The 17,249-nt window shown below is 39.5% G+C and overlaps 1 protein-coding gene across 11 annotated transcripts in view; it reads right to left on the bottom strand.

The window, feature by feature from the left end:
- The window catches only part of UNC5D (unc-5 netrin receptor D), a 564,646-nt gene that overhangs the window by 234,877 nt on the left and 312,520 nt on the right, over positions 1–17,249 (bottom strand). For all 11 annotated transcript variants that reach the window (XM_055295940.2, XM_055295946.2, XM_055295942.2 and 8 more), the window contains one exon: positions 15,368–15,586. In XM_055295940.2, coding sequence (XP_055151915.1) covers positions 15,368–15,586 — 219 coding nt within the window. The remainder of the gene's footprint in view (positions 1–15,367; positions 15,587–17,249) is intronic.

Raw genomic sequence — 17,249 nt, 5'->3', positions numbered from 1 at the left:
GAACTGGAGACCATTTTCATAAATGAAGTAGCTCAGGAATGGGAAACCAAATACTGCGTTTTCACATATAATTGGGAGCCAAGCCATGGGTATGCAGGGGCATACAGGATGGTATAATGGACACTGGATTCTCAGAAGTGGGGAGGATTGGACAGGATGAGGGATATAAAACTACCTATGGGGTACAATGTACACTATGTAGGTGACAGGTACATTAAAAGCCCAGACTTCACCACTATACAATTCATCCGTGTAACCAAAAACCACTCGTACCTCTAATGTCATTAATTTTTTTGTTTGTTAGGACAGAAAGCAAGCTGGAGTGGAACATGCATATTAGAAAGTAAAGTTGAGCAGGTAAAATGGAGGCACTAGGCTCTGGAGAACAGGGCTTGCTTTATGTTTTCTTCTCTGGGCAAATGGTCGATGAGCTCCTTTAAAGAGTAAAAGGCGGGAGAGAGAACATCCATCAATGCGTAAAGGTAGGAGGAGGTAAAGTGACTTTAATATTCCAGAGCTTCTATATTGCAGAACAGGGAGACCTATTAAAGCAGAATACACCCACACTTTGAGAAGTGGAGTCTCACCAAAGAAGCATTCAATAACCTTTAAGGTAAGAAATGTGTTTAAGCATTTTACCCAGCTGCTACAAGGAGACGCATTCATCTCTTCAGCACATAACATATTCTCCAGAATGGACCATAGGGTAGTCCACAAAACAAGTGTCAAAAAATTCAAAAAGAAAATTGAAGAGGAGAGAATACTTCCAAACTCGTTCCTTGAGGGTAGCATTACCCTGATACCAAAACCAGACAAAGACACAACAACAACAAAACTACATGTCAATATACGTGATGAACACAGATCCTCAGTGAAATACTAGCAAGCCAAATTCAATGACACATTAAGGGATCATTCACCATAATCAAGGAGGATTGATCTCAGAGAGGTGAGGACACTTCAACATATGCAAATCAATAAACATGACACATCATATTAACAGAACCAAAAATAAGAAAAAAAGATCATTTAAATAGATGCTGAAAAAGCATTTGACAAATTTCAACATCCCTTCATAATAAAAACCTCAAAAAATTATACATAGAAAGAACATACTTCAAACAATAAAGGCCATATATGACAAACCTACAGCTAACAACCTACTGAACAGAGAAACACTGAAAGCCTTTCCCCTTAATCTGAAACACAACAAGGATGTCCACTTTTATATTTTCATTCAACATAGTACTGGAAGTCCTAGCCAGGGCAATCAGGCAAGAGAAACAAATAAAAGGCATCCATTTGGAGAGGAAAAAGTCAAATTAGCCTTGTTTGTAGATGACTTGATCTTATATTTAGAAAAATGTAAAGAGTCCACCAAGAAACATTGGAACTGACAACCGAATTCTGTATAGTTGCAGAATACGAAATCAATGTACAAGTATCAGTAGCAATTAAATATGTTAGTGGTGAATAATCTGAAAAAGAAATCAAGAAAGCAATCTCATTTATAATAGCTCTCCCCACCCCACAACCCCCCACAAAAAATACCTGGGAATGAACTTAACCAAAGACATGGAAGATCTCTACAAAGAAAATGATAAAACTCTGGTGAAAGAAATTGAAGAGGACATACACAAAAGTAAAGATATTCCATGTTCATGGATTGCAAGAATTAATGTTATTAAAATGTCAATACTACACAAAGCAATGTACAGATTCAAGACACTCCCTATTAAAATACCAATGACATCTTTCTCAAACATAGAAAAAGCAATCCTAAAATTTGTATGGACCCATAAAAAACTCTGAATGGCACCAAGAACTCTGAGGAAAGGATAGTATCTTCAATAAATGGTTCTGGGAAAACTGGATATCCATATATAGAAAAATGAAATTAGACCCTTATCTCTCACGATATACAAAAGTCAGATCAAAATAAAAACAAATCTAAGATAGGAAACTATGAAATCACTCAAAGACAACATTGAAGAAACTCTCCAGGACACTGGTTGAGGCAAAAATTTATTTAATAAGTCCTTAAAAACACTGGTAACCAATGTAAAAATAGACAAATAGGATTACGTCAAGCTAAAAAGCTTCTGAACTGCAAAGGAAATAAACAACTAAAAGACAACCCACAGAAAATGAGAAAATATTTGCAAACTATCTATCTGACAAGGGATTAATAACCAGAATATATGAGGAGTTCAAACCACTCAATAGCAAAAAACAGAACAAAAGATTTAAAAATGGGCAAAAGATCAAGACCTGGGAAGACATTTATCAAAAGGCCAAAAAATATATTTTAAAATAGCCAAACATCACTAATCATCAGGGAAATGCAAATCAAAACCACATCTCACCCCAGTTAAAATGTTTTGTGTCAAAAAGACAAAAAAAGGTAGGTGCTAGAGAGAATATGGAGACAGAAACCCTCATACACCATTTTTGGGGATATAAATTAATACAGTCATTATAGAAGACAGTATAAAGGTTTCTTGAAAAACTAAAAATATATCTTCCATATGATTCAACAGTCCCACTACTAGGCACATATATCCTCCTAAAAAGGAAATCAATATATCAAAGAGATATCTGCAACCCCATGAATCAACCTAAGTATCCATCAGTAAAGGAACTGATGAAGAAAATGTGGTGTGTATATATATATGTATACACCATGAAATATTATTCAACCATATAAAGGAATAAAATCTTGTCATTTGTAACAGCAACATGAATGAAACTGGAGGTCATATGTTAAGTGCAATAAGCCAAGTACAGAGACAAATATCACACATTCTTACTCATATGTGGGAACTGAAAAAGTAGATCTCATGAAAATAGAGAGTAGACTGGTGGTTACTAGAGGCCAAGAAGGGGGATGAGGAGAGAAGACAGGTTGAAGAATGGGTAATAAAATACAGTTAAGTAGAAGGACTAAAATCCAGAGTTTGACAGTTCAGTAGAGTGAATATAGTTAACGATAATCTATTGCATATTTCAAAATAGCTAGAAAAGAGGAATTTACACATAAGTGTTTGACGTGATGGATGTTCCTATTATCCTGATTTGATTATTAGCCATTTTATGAATGTATCAAAATATCACATGTGCCCCAAAATATGTAAATTATGTATCAATTAAATAAAAGGAATAGGTTCAAGCTAATGGGAAGCACTTTTTTTTCACTTTCCTCATCTTATAAGAATATCTAAGCTATTGATTTTTTTCAGCTTGGAAATGAAGACAAGCACCATCTCAAAATGGTTCAGGGTTATCATGTTTATAAAGTAGTGAATGTCCAAATCCAAAACACAAAACTTGCTATGATTTAATCTTGGCACCATGGTATTTTAAGAATACCCAGGAATTTTTTTTCAATAAAGTATTTTAAGAGATTTAGACATGGAAGTGACTTTTATGAAGGAAGAAGTTGACACTCACAGGTCCTGAGAGACAGGAGACACAGCAAGCCACGAAGAGCCACATGGGGAAGCATGGGGGTCTTTCAGGAGGCAGAAGTGGTAGGGGAACATGTGGCCAAGGGCCATTCCATTGTGGTTTGCATGGGAAGAAACAATATGCTGGGATTGGCTAGCTTGCATAATGTCAGTGGGCTCTGTGGCGTTGTTGGTACCCAAGTTGTCTGGTACCTAGTCCTGGGGTTAGGGCAGGGGAACCGTGATCTGGAGTGTAAGAGCTCCATAGAAATGGTGGTTAGGGGTGTGGCCTCTGAATCGCTTGGTTTGCATATGAAAGGCAAACTCACAGGCAAGTTGTTTGATCTCTCTAAAAATTAGCCAGCCCTGGGCAGAGCAGTCCCTACAGGGTCAGCAAGGCCCCAACTAGAAAATGTGGTCACATAGACAAAGAGCTGCATATTGTGCTTTGGAAAGCATAAACAAGGGACCAGGGCACCCCACTATGAAGATTATATCTCGTCTTACCCCATTCTTGTCAGGAGGTTTTGCAACCCCTCATTCAGGCTAACCACAGTTGGGAGGAAAATGCTGAAGTCAAGATTTCAACATTAGGATGGCTCAGTTACCAGCAGAGGCTCCCCATGTGATCAGCAGAGCAAAGTGCATATAAAACAACTGCTCCCAAACACAGTATTTTCCCAACCCGTGGCATCAGAGTGGCAGGCTTCTTTAAAAGGCCACAGGTGACATTACCATCCCACAGAAGGTATATTATCTCTCTAGATTAGGCCTTCTTCTAACATGAGGTCTTCAGTTTTATCAAACCATCCCCTCTAAAAGAAGCCTTAGCAAATCATGAATTCTTTGTATGATATTTTCCTCCACCATAACAAGAAGTAACTGTTGAATAGGATAATTTTTTAAATACATTCTCAAATCCTCACTGATCAAATGATATACATACAAATACACATTTACATAGGCAGTATACATACATACCCATACACACATATGTAATAGTACATGAGTGTATACACATATATGCATACATATACATGATACATTCACAAATGAGAAATATCCAAGGAATGCGGCTTTAAGAAAATTGCTCTTCCCTATCTCTTCCTGCACTGAATTTCATCTAACAGTGTTCCTGCAGAAACAGCTATCTACTTCAATATCTCCAGAGATAGCAGCTAACTTGTTCATAGAAAATGCTATAGGGGACCAGAAGTTCCAGGCAAATAAAAAATGGCACGTCATAAATAAAAGTAGAATTGTACCTGATAACTGGCATAACTCTAATAAGCATAGAAAAGTCCAACCCTTTAAATTATTGTGCAAATTATAACCATCAGCCTTTGTTATGGAGTAGAGTCTTAGAGAATATACAAATATGACTATGGTACTGATATGCTAATAAGCTTTCTAGGCCGTTGGGTGGTTTAGTTGTAGATAATGTTGGCAGCAGATGAATAATTGCTCTGCATGTACTAAACATAACGGAGCAGCACAGAACTTCATCATTTGTCAGCTTTATTTGTTTAAATGAGAAAAATGCTGACAGCAGTTATTGCTATAATCCCTGTATTTATCAGATAGAAAACACTAGTTACTCTTAGCAGGTCTAATCCTGTTGGGAGACTAAAAGTTAGAGGATTTCCAGACTAATTGAAGGTATATGCTTCACTGTGCAAGGAAGAGAAACGTAAGAGGAGGGAAGAAATGGAGAAGGAAAAATAAATAAAACGCTTTATTTCTGGTCAACTTTTAATAAAAGGGTGACGGTCATAGTCTAAGATCCTAACTTGTTCTGGACAAAATAGAGAATTCTGGAATAGTATTTAACATTCAGTACCATGCCAACCCCAGCCCAGTGCCTACCAACACCTGGCCCTGAGCTTTTTATCCACCGCTCATTATCGCACTGACAAAGCCGTCAGCAGCATCCTGCTGTGGTTACTGTTTCCAGCCAGTTCTCAAACACACCTGGTGATGGGCACTTCGGGAGGAATTTGACACAGTTCTCAAATGCTTGCCTCCCCACTCAGCCTTACTGCTTCAATTATTTGGAAGTAGTAGGATGCTCGGCTTACCAACCGGAACCAATAGATTCAAGAAGGAAGTGAGAATCCCTCCCCTCTAAGATGGTTCTCATCTCCCCAACCATACAGAAGCCGTAAATGACCAGCTAACTAGGTTTTAGTAGAATGGTTTTCTCATCCCAGTCTTGGTGCCTGTTTTCCGGGACTTTTTCAGTTCAATGTTTCACTTTCTTTGTACCTCATTGTTCACATTGTAGCGCTTCATGGTTGGGGCTGGGAAAATGAGTATTCCATTTTTTGTAGACAAAGTCCCAAAGAATTATTCCAATACAACTTCATGAGTAATGCTGGGCCTTGCTCAGTTCTCTGGGAGAGAAACAAAGCAATCAAATTCTCTTGAAAGGCAATAGATTTTTTTTTTTTTTTTTTTTCCCTGGAGACAGAGTCTTGTTCTGTTGCCCAAGCTGGAGTACAGTGCTGCGATCTTGGCTCACTGCAACCTCCACTTTTCAGTTCAAGCAATACTTGTGCCTCAGCCTCCCGAGTAGCTGGGATTACAGGAATGCGCCATCACGCCCACCTAATTTTTGTGTTTTTAGTAGAGATGAGGTTTTGCCTCGTTGGCCAGGCTGGTCTGGAACTCCAGGCCTCAAGTGACCTGCCCACCTCGGCCTCCCAAAGTGCTTGGATTACAGGCCTGAGCCACTGCGCCCAGCCTGAAAAGCAATATTCTCTTATATTCAAGAGTTTTCTTGAAAGAACCATGAACTCCCAAGGTTTCTCAGCCCCTCTGATGCCTGGATTTGGCTGAGGTATCCTCTCTTACTCTGATGTCTCCTGAGCAGACAAAAGCCCTTTCAGCGGAAAAAGTGAGTATTCCACTTACATAAGGGAATGTTTTCCACTTGTCTCTTACTGCTTCAGGATCAGAGCATCGAAAACTACACTTCAACAATGAGATACTCCCTCATATTTTGAATAACACATTGTTATCATCATTATTAGTTATATAGTATTTGCATGGCCCTTTATTTTTATTAATACCATCACAGGCATTTTGGTTTTTTATCTTAACATCATGTTACTATTATTTCTAGTTTTTAGTATTATTATTTTGCCACAGGTCCCCTACCATAAGCAATAGATCAAAGATGTCATAAGGTTTATGACACGTTTTGCTGGAAGGACAATTATTGAGCACCCTGTATGTGTCTGTCACTGTGTTAGGTGCTGAGGATACATTGACAAGCAAAACATCAAGATCCCTACACTCAAGGAGCTTCTGGGTTGGAGGGGGAGACTTTTGTTTGTTTGTTTGAGACGAAGTTTCACTCTTGTCACCCAGGCTGGAGTGCAGTAGCACGATCTCGGCTCATTGCAACCTCCACCTCCCGGGTTCAAGCGATTCTCCTGCCTCAGCCTCACGAGGGATTATAGGTGCCCACCACCACACCCGGCTACTTTTTGTATATTTGGTAGAGACGGGGTTTCACCTTGTTGACCAGGCTGGTCTTGAACTTCTGACCTCAGGTGATCCACCCGCCTCGGCCTCCCAAAGTGCTGGGATTACAGGCGTGAGCCACCGTGCCCAGCCCTGGAGGGGGAGACATTTTAACATGCTCCAACAATGCTCAATGTGACAACAGCCATGACACCAGAAGCACAAGCTGCTATGAGATCACACAGGAGGCTGGGTGCCATTCTACCTACGACTTGAAAGCTGTGTCCTTATTAAATATACAGCCTTCCTTCTAGACCACAGCTCTGGGGACTCTTTTAAGGACACATGTATCTCACACACATTTGAAGTTTCAAAACTGACAGATAGGGAAGAAATGTCATGCAACTGTACCTGCATATCTTGAGAGAGCTTAGATGTCTTTAGGCCAACATCGTACTGGAAGTAGTAAATTCAATACAGAAATGAAAAGGCAGAACAATGTTTCACTTTACTGGCAGATAATTAATTAGGGCTAAATGTCTTTTATCACTTCATCCTAGCAACAAGATAAAAATGTATCTTGACCAAAAATAAAATAGTTATCCTTTGAATGTGCATGTGCGCTATGCCTAATAGTCTTTTGTTCTCCCAGGATAATAAGCACTCCACGTATTCCTCAGAAGCACCACGAGTTCAGTCTTAAGTACAGAAACAAAGAATACACCCAAGCTCTCCAGTTTCTTCCACACAAGAGATTAGAATTAATCAGCTCAGAGATGTCTGGTAAAGGAAAGCAAATTAAGTTGATAGTGTTGTCTGACAACAGCAAGAAGAGAAAGTTAAGAGGCGGAAGTGGACATGGAAGGGTTGTTTAGAAAACGCATCCCATGAATGACTCACTCCCGTGTCATACTCACAACATGGTGGGCAACACGGTCATGATTTCCAATCCTGTTGCTTCAATCAATGACTTTCCATTCCTGCAGTCACTGAAATCATCTCCTGCTAGTAGCTTATGGCCTGAGGTCAGGACATACATTGTACCACTTGTATCACCCACAGTGCTACTATCAGAGGTGTTCGAACCAGAGCAACTCCATTGTGAGTGAGGGCTAGGAAAATGAGGCTGGAACTTGCAGGGCTGTGTTCCCACAAAGTTACACATTCCTAGTCTCTAGATGTTGATGGTTAGGGGAACAAATTAATAATGTTTACTAAACAAACCCAGACTTGGGAGTCTCCAGATATCCTGATATCTGGAGAACAAAGGCATTCCTAATTTTGCTTTAAAGATAATATCGATTCTTGCAAAATATAGTAATTAAGAAAATTAATCCTTTATCACAAACCCTTGTAGCAGAGCACATCTCCCCACATATACAAGCTTTGTACCTAGAGCGGATGTGTTCCTCCTCTTACTTTCAGGAACATCCTATTCTGTCTGTGGAGTAGCTGTACTTTCAGCACTTTACTTTCTTAATAAACTTGCTTTTACTTTGCACTGCAGACTTTCCCTGAATTCTTTCTTGAGCAAGATCCAAGAACCCTCTCTTGGGGTCTGGATCAGGAGCCCTTTTCTGTAACACTGCCATGGACTCAGGGTAACATAGACACACAATGCGACCTGAATGATTGAATCACATGCAAGTAAGGCAATGTTACTCTAGAAAGGGCAAATATTTACCTGTCAATATTAGCCCTGTTATGTTCTCAGAATGCAAAACTCTGTGATTATATATTTGTTTTTTGAATCATAACCACCAGACACTTCTCATTCAAAAAGAAGAATAAAATAGCTATTTTATTATTCATCATTTTGAGGGATAGTCTTGACTGAGCATTTGCTGTACGCTAGCCCCTGGGCTAAGCATGTCACATGTATTAGGTGCTATGTGATGGTGGATACAATTATCACTGCCATTTTACACACGGAGGAACCAAGGAGAAAGGAAGCTCAATTCCACATCCACCTGAAAAAGTAGGTAAATGGAGAGCCTGATTTCAAACATTGCTTCCTCTACACCAAAACCCATGTTCTTAACCATTAGGCTAACCTCAGGTTTCTCTCTCTCTCTCTCTCTCTCTCTCTGTGTGTGTGTGTGTGTTGTTTTTTAGAGATCTTTACAATTATTTGGTTATTTTGTATTTTTTTGAGACGGAGTCTTGCTCTGTTGGCAGGCTGGAGTGCAAGTGGTGCGATCTCAGCTCACTGCAACCTCTACCTTTCGGATTCAAGTGATTCTCCTGCCTCAGCCTCCCAAGTAGCTGGGACTACAGGTGCGTGCCACCACAGCCAGCTAATTTTTGTATTTTTAGTAGAGACAGGGTTTCACCATGTTGGCCAGGCTGGTCTTGAACTCTTGACCTTGTGATCCGCCTGCCTTGGCCTCCCAAAGTGCTGGGATTACAGGCATGAGCAACCGTGCCCAGCCTATAATTCGTATTTTAAATCAATGTGCACACTTCTTAATGTGTGAACTGAAGAGACTGGTCAAGAATTTAGGCCTTGAGACAGATGTATGGTCGATATCAGACATTATTAAATTATATAATGTGATTAGCTGATTTCTATCACTGCTAAGGATGGATGAGAGTAAACAATCTTCTTATTTCCCTTTCGTAGGAAAAGTTAAATTAGCTATAGGAAACAAGGCCTTCATACTCTACCAGTTTATGTAGGGAATTCATAACATTTTCCTGAAAACCTTTTAAGAATATGTCAGTCTTCTCTGAGAAGTACAGTGATGAACCAGATGAAATCTAAGGTGGGGAGGGAGAAGGCTTCCATAAAAGTGAGTTTGAAACCCACAAACTGTCAATAAAACACTTGAGAGATTATTTCTGTGTTATGTGGCCTAAAATATATGCTTCCCAAATGTACTTTAATGATTTGTGAATCATTGAAGATACTTTCAAATTAATGGTTTTCTGGAAGATACTATATTCAAATCCCCATCACCAGCATAGCAACATTCTAAGATATAAACTTTTAAGATTTAATACATTTTTATTTCTATTCTTCACCCTTTTCTTAACATAATCCATTAATCTTTTATCCCCAGAGAGTGACTCCAGTTGTTTAAAAAGGAAATCACACACAATGAGGTCCCTGAAATGAAATTCTTTAAAAAGAAAAATATTGGTTTACTGGAATTGAGACTTTCCCATAACACACTGGAATACACATTATTTCACTCATTAGAATTCAATATCTCTGAGGTGGATAAGAGAAGAGCCACGGCGTGTTGTTAAGAGAATTCCTATTTTTATTGAGCAATAAAGAAGTGGTTTAGCTTATCGATAACTCCAGCTCCCCACAGGCCACATAACCTTGATTGCCAAGATACATTTGGTTTGTGGTTGTTTACTATTGTGTGTATGATATACGTGTGTCTCCCTGTTAGATTAAAACTCTTAATTTCTGCGATACTGCATACGCCATCCTTTTCACAGGGGCACAATTCCTGGATTGAGATTACTTCTCAACTCTGAGCTTCCAGATGTTAACAGAAGAACAACACAAGGAAGACGAGTTCCCATATTTCCAAATGAAATGAGGCAGAACAAATGAAAGAGGATCCCTTGGCTAGTGCAGAGAACTGCAAGTGTACATTACTAAGAGGTATAGCCTTGTCTGTGCAAACACAGTAACTCATGTCACATAAATTGTACTTTTTGCAGGAAAGAACTCTAGTTCTGGGTTTTCCAAGCTAAATTGCATGAAAACACACAATCTTTTTTCTTCTTATTTGAACTGTTAGATGACAGGGCCATATTACCAGAAAGACCAAAGGCAGTTTGCAGCCTTTAACAACTGAAAGGACTTATTGCTTCCAATTTAGGAACACAAAAGATTCTGCGTCTCCTCCAAACACTCCCAGGTCCTGTGCATTTCCCATTAGTTCTGTGAAGACAGAATGCCTATAAGTAAAAAGAATTATCAAATTTCTCTAGAATTTCAGAAATGGAGAATACATTGTCCAAAGAGATGTAAGGAGTTACTTTAGACAGGACTTAAAAAAACAGGGACAGTTCCCTCAGTCTCTCTGGTCAAATGTGGTCCCACCATCCTTGGCTTCTCAGTGTCATTCACTCCTATTAGACTGGCAGGCATTATTTTACGAATCCAGTCAAAAGCCATTAAGTCTGTAAAGGTAGTCAAGTCCTATTTCCCAGCTGTGCCTTGGAGAACCCAAGGAGGTAATGCATCTATTTTTCAATACCCGAGGCCATTTTGTTTACAACTTAAATTGCATTTAGGTATTGTTTTCGGGTATAATATCTCCAGTCATCTTGTTCTTGTTTCCACAATTCTACTATTAATACAGAGCTTAGGAAACATAATTGCAGTGTGTGGCGGATAGTGATTTTCATTAACTACACAGAAGAAAACTGTTTAGGGAGAGACATTTCTTTCACATTGATTCAATCAAAATGACTTGGAAGAAAAAGTTGTGCTTATTAAGTTCTTTACAAAAAGGTAACTGCTAAAATTTAAATCCTTTCTCAACAGCATATTTTTAAAAATCGGTATATAATATCCTCAGATTTGGTCATTTATGAATTTTTTGTTTTGCTTAGCTTCTTTGAAATATGTCTTTTATTGGCTTTCTTTTTTTTTTAAGGAAGTAGAGAGGAGGAGATTTCTACACGGAGGTAGAGAATGTAATCAAAAACGCTATCCACATGACATGGAGTTGCCTAGCAATGCTAGGGGAATTAAAATGGGAAGCAATAACAAAACAGAATGTAGTGAAATTAGAAGAGGGTGCACTGTTGAATTGGCTTGCAATACTTCAAGAGGTCTTTATATGAGAAGGGATATAAGATTTTTCTAGCAGTGGTAAAAGAAATGGCTGATCATTTTACAATATTCTTTCTGTCTTTCATTTGGAAGAGTTTGCCCAATGGGATTCAGCTATTTTGAGTTCATTGCTGGGCAAAATCTAGGACAGAGACATCTGATGATAAAACATACAGCCCCAGTGAGCCACTGGTATTTGAGTCCTTTTTAGTTGTACTAGTTGAGCAAAAGACACAAGCCTGTCATATTCTGCCATTGTTTTGTAGTCTTTTGCTTATATGGTAGATGTCATTCCCTTGGTTACCCTCTCCCAAATTCCAGTGTCCTCCTTTGAATTTTTAATGTCAACGTAAGTGAGACTGGTGTTGTCTCTGACTCAATCTCTCCCAGCACCAGGCCTCCGCATCTAGGTCTCTCCTGGGTCCCAGCCTTGGGAGCACAAGATCAGAGACGTTCCTGAAACCAAGATTCAATTTGTTCTCTATTTTCCCCATCGACATGCCAAATCCTTCCTTCCAAATTAAAACTTTATCAACAATCCTGGAAATGTCTATCATTGCTTGCTATAAACTTTTGTCTAACAGTGCCAGAAACATGCCCAGATTAAAGGATTGGCTTTTACGAAGATGGAAGAAATGGTCAGGAATAAAGAAATTCTAATGATATATGTATAGGATGCTACACATGGGTGACTGAAACCCTAAATAGATTCATAATGGAAAATGATGAGCCATGTGCTTCAGTCCATCCTTATGTCAGCAAGAAAACTTGTCAATATTTTGATTTGGGAGAAAAGTATAGAAATCTATAGGCGAAGGTGGCTCATGGTGTTGAAGAAATTCATCTGAAGGAGAAATCAGGAGATCTGGGTCTCTGAAACAGCTATGCCATGAACTCATTGTATCTCTTGAATCTTAACATTTTTAATGTATAAAATAGGGCTGTTAGATTATCACTAAGCTCTCTCTTTCCCAGTTCTTACATTTAGATTCTAGGATTCTACACATGCTTTGGTCTGAAGAACAACATCTCTAAAAGGGGCACTTTTTTTTTCTTCCTCCTACTAATTCCAATTTGAAATAAATAGGGAATTATTATAGGGTTTTAGGTGTTTCTCTACTTTTTGGAGTTTTGAATTTCTACTGCAATCCTACAGTAGTTCAGAACTGTGTAATGATTAGCACTCTTTCTTTACATGTAAATAAGATGTTTAGTCCTTGGCCCTTTTCTTTATTGATAGAGTTTTACCTACAGATCTTTTTGAGATAACTTTTTCCTTTTGCTTTGGAACACAGCATCCCCTGGTTACTTCTTTTTTCTTTTCCTTTTTTTTTTTTTTTAGAGGGACTCTTGCTCTGTCACCCAGCTGGAGTGCAGTGGCACGATCTTGGCTCACTGCAACTTCTGCCTCCTGGGTTCAAGCAATTCTCCTGCCTCAGCCTCCTGAGTAGCTGGGACTACAGGTACCCGTCACCAACCCTGGCTAATTTTTGTATTTTTATTAGAGACAGGGTTTCACCATATTGGCCAGGCTGGTCTCGAACCCCTGACCTTGTGATCCGCCCGCCTTGGCCTCCCAAAGTGCTGGGATTACAGACGTGAGCCACCGCGCCCGGCTCCCCTGGTTACTTCTTTGCCGGAGGCTGATACTCCTACCCCTGTCTTCTGAAGAGGTATATCTCTAGGTCCACTTCCTTTTCAAGTAGACCTAGTTGACCCTTCCCCTCTAACAAGTCTTCCACCCACATGGCTTCATTCTTTCCTAATGATTCTCAAATCTACTCTTCTACCTCCTGATTCTATCAAGTTCCAAATCTACATCTCCTTCATTATATACCATAAGCACTTCAAATGTAGCTTGTCAAAACTATGATCTCACATTTTTCTCCTTGTTAATGCAATTACTTATATTCTGGTTGTTATTTCTGTAGCCTCCCCACTCTTGAACCAGTTTTTACCTTCTCTCACCTGAATTATCCATGTCTCTTAGTTCCCTTGTTCTGGTTTCTGCTTACCAACGTTTCTTCCAGATTCATTTTTTAAAGCAGAGCTCCAGCCACTGCATACCCGTACATCAATATGATTGATCACCACAACCGAAATACCCATAAAACTAAGTAAAGGACTCCAACTCTTATTTGAGGCCTTTCATGCCATTGATTAAACTGAGTTTTCTAGCCACTGGCTGCTATTCTTGTACATAAACTTTATATTTCAAAAAAAACAAACGTTTTGCTGAACATATACTAAGCTTTCTTCATTTACTAACTTTTGTGACCTTCAGGCCACTAAAACTCCTCTCTCCTCCATATGGTGTAGCATCAGTTATGCCCATCTGACTTACATATTCATCAATGTCCCTTTCAACCGCTATCAAGTCTAGAATACCTTTACTGATAGTCCTAGTTAGATGTGATTTAAGAAACAAATCTTCCATAGAATCATATTCTTCTCTTCTTATATTTATCCTAACTTCATCTGCACAGCATTTATGGGCATATTTGTCTTATCTCTGTCATTATGTGTAAAGTTCACCCCTGTGGGCTATTTTCTTACCTATCTCTGAATACTCTGAAAGGCCTACCTTGTTAATAGAATATCTTTGCTATATAGTTAATAAATTAGGCTGATTTGAAACTTCAGAGTTATACTGACGTTTTCTGACTTATTCAAAAATCTGATATCTAGTGAGTTGACCAAGTCAAGTAGTTGACCATCTAAAAAAATCAACAATCCAACGTGTGATCAGATTGGATCTTGTCTGAGAAAGCAAAGTTCAAAAGCATAGATTGTTTCTGTCAACATTAAAATATAAAAGGGTATACATTTTGAAGGCTTTGAGTCAAATTATCTCACTTTGACATCCAGGGCAAGCACTTTACTTAATCTCTTTGAGCCTTAGTTTCCTTGTCTATAAGAAGGTAATAATAGCATTATCTACTGCAGGGGACTGTTGAAAAAACTGAGCAAGATAAATAATGTCTGTCAAATGCTTAAAGCCTGATATATAGTGAGTGGTCAATATGCATTAGCTAGTATAATCATAATTTCCATCATCACCACGTATCAGCCAAATTCACCAATAATTTACTAATAATGTAATGATGATCCCACAATTCTTCCTTATTGGAGATCCTGCTAGGATATGGTAATCTAATTTGGGATCTGCCACTACACCGTTGTCAAAAAAAAAAAAAAAAAAAAAAAGGGACTCAGAAACCACCAAATGTGGAGAATAAAGTGCAAAGAATAAAATCTAGGGAAGATTAAAGAAACTCAAATCATGCGGCTTAACAAGGGGTTTGATACAAGATTTAATATTTGTCCTCAAAAATATTCAGAATTCTGCAAATGAAAACAGCGACTCCCTGGTTTATTTCCAGTGATAATATTAACTTTCATACAAAATTTGGTGTTTAAAGTTATCTACAGCAAGAAAAAAATGCCTCTGCATCATATTGGAAACCACTACCAAGGCAGCTGTAGGGTCATTTGAAGAAAAGGATCGCATCTTATATGCCAGGAGTGATGTAACTATGACCTCATTCACACAAGGCAATGGGGGGTGATTTCCAGTCTTTCCCAGAGACATAACCACAGGAGAACCTGAAGAGTCACCGCGGCTGCTTCTGATGCTGCACACTCCTACCTGAGCTCTCGTCCAGACGCTCTTCAGAGACGTGCTCGTTCTGATGGACCCACTCGCCATTGCATTTGAAGAATATCTGCATGGCTGGCCTCGCTTTGCACCTGAGTGCAATAGGGTTGCTCTTGATAATATAAGCATCATCTGGCTCCTCTATGAAATGAGGCAGTGTCCCAGGAGCTGATGGGATGGATTCGGGAAGGGCTTCGCCATTGTCAGTTCCTGTGAAATAAAAAAAGACATCAGAACACAGCCTACATTGATAGTACATACACCAGGACACAATGGCAAACCCGCACCAGCTCTAAGATTCTGTGCTGGAGAAATCTTCACTTTATTAATAAAGCATGCTTGTAGAACTGGTGTAGATGAATTATCTTCTAGAAGCTGAACTAGGAGGATATGGTGCCTCTAGCTAGCCACGGCTTCAGTGTTATTGGATGAAGCATAAGAATGAATAGGACACCCCTCAAATTTCTGTTTTGAATCTGAGCGTCTTTGCAGAAACAACTGAGATAAACATCTGTGAGGTGAGAGGCTCTGGTGAATGGTTACCTCAAAGGGCTAGTGACAACCCCAAGCTGCTTCAAAACTTTGAAAAAATGGTGAGAATAGATGTTGTTCTCCCACACATGTATGTGAGTGACAGGGATGATAACAGAGGATACTCAGCCATAAAATATGGTCAAAAGATTCCAAATGGTCTGCTTTCTTTACCTATGAAACGGTAGAGATTGTCTGGCAATCTGTCTTGGATCTTGGATAACTCACCAGCTCACTGCCCCTTCAAAGGGAAGATGATTCCATTTTGCTTGCCTTTGGCCCACCCTCTGCCCCCAGCAACGTTCCGCTGGTGAGAATGAACACAAATCACTAATAGCTCTGAGCTTATAGCCAGTAGTTATAATTACATTTGATCAAATGAAAGGAATCAACTGGACTCTCCCCTAACCTTAGGAAATGGAGGAAGCAATACAAAAAGGGAAGTGCAGGAGGGAAAACTGTACTTCCCTGTTTCTTCATACAGTGAGCAAAGACTTAAGTCCCAGGAAACTGCCACAAAATCAAAGGCAGGAGGGTGTGATTGCTGAGCACAGTGGAGAGGACAAGGAGGAGTGGCATCTTGTACCCTCAAAAGGCCATTCTACTGTAAGACCAAAGAAAGCAAACATTTCAATAGCAAGATTAACTGCCCTAGAAATGGTTGTTCCCATTGAGACCAAACCAGTCTTTAGGATGAAGTGGAGGAAAACTACCGAGTGAACCACAGGAAGAACAATCTCACTGTGATGGTTAATACGGAGTGTCAACTTGATTGGATGGAAGGATGCAAAGTATTATTCCTGGGTGAGTCTGTGAGGGTGTTGACAAATGTCAAATTAACATTTGAGTCAGTGGGCTGGGAAAGGCAGACCCACCCTCAATCCAGGTGGGTACCATCTAATCAGCTGCCAGCATAGCCAGAATAAAAGCAGGTAGAAGAATGTGGAAAGACTAGACTGGTTGAGACTTCTGGCCTACATTGTTCTCCCATGCTGGATGCTTCCTGCCCTTGAACATCGGACTCCAAGTTCTTCAATTTTGGGACTTGAACTGGCTTCCTTGCTCCTCAGCTTGCAGACGGCCTATTGTGGGACCTCACCCACCTTGTGATCGTGAGTCAATACTCCTTTAGCAACTCCCCTTTATATATACATCTATCCTATTAGTTCTGTCCCTCTAGAGAACCCTGACTAATGCACTCACCCATCAGATCCAACTCTCCGAAGAGAGTCTGGGAAAGGGGTGCATCTTGTGACCTCACCTGCTTTCTGCATGTCATTGATGCAGTTGTGACCAGAGCCTCTTACTATTCATGCTTATGTCAACAACCCAAATCAGGAAG

This window comes from Symphalangus syndactylus, chromosome 10 (assembly GCF_028878055.3).
Source record: "Symphalangus syndactylus isolate Jambi chromosome 10, NHGRI_mSymSyn1-v2.1_pri, whole genome shotgun sequence".
NCBI classification, from domain to species: domain Eukaryota; kingdom Metazoa; phylum Chordata; class Mammalia; order Primates; family Hylobatidae; genus Symphalangus; species Symphalangus syndactylus.
The sequence above is the reverse complement of the archived record's forward strand: the minus strand, read 5'-3'. Positions and strand labels throughout refer to the sequence as shown.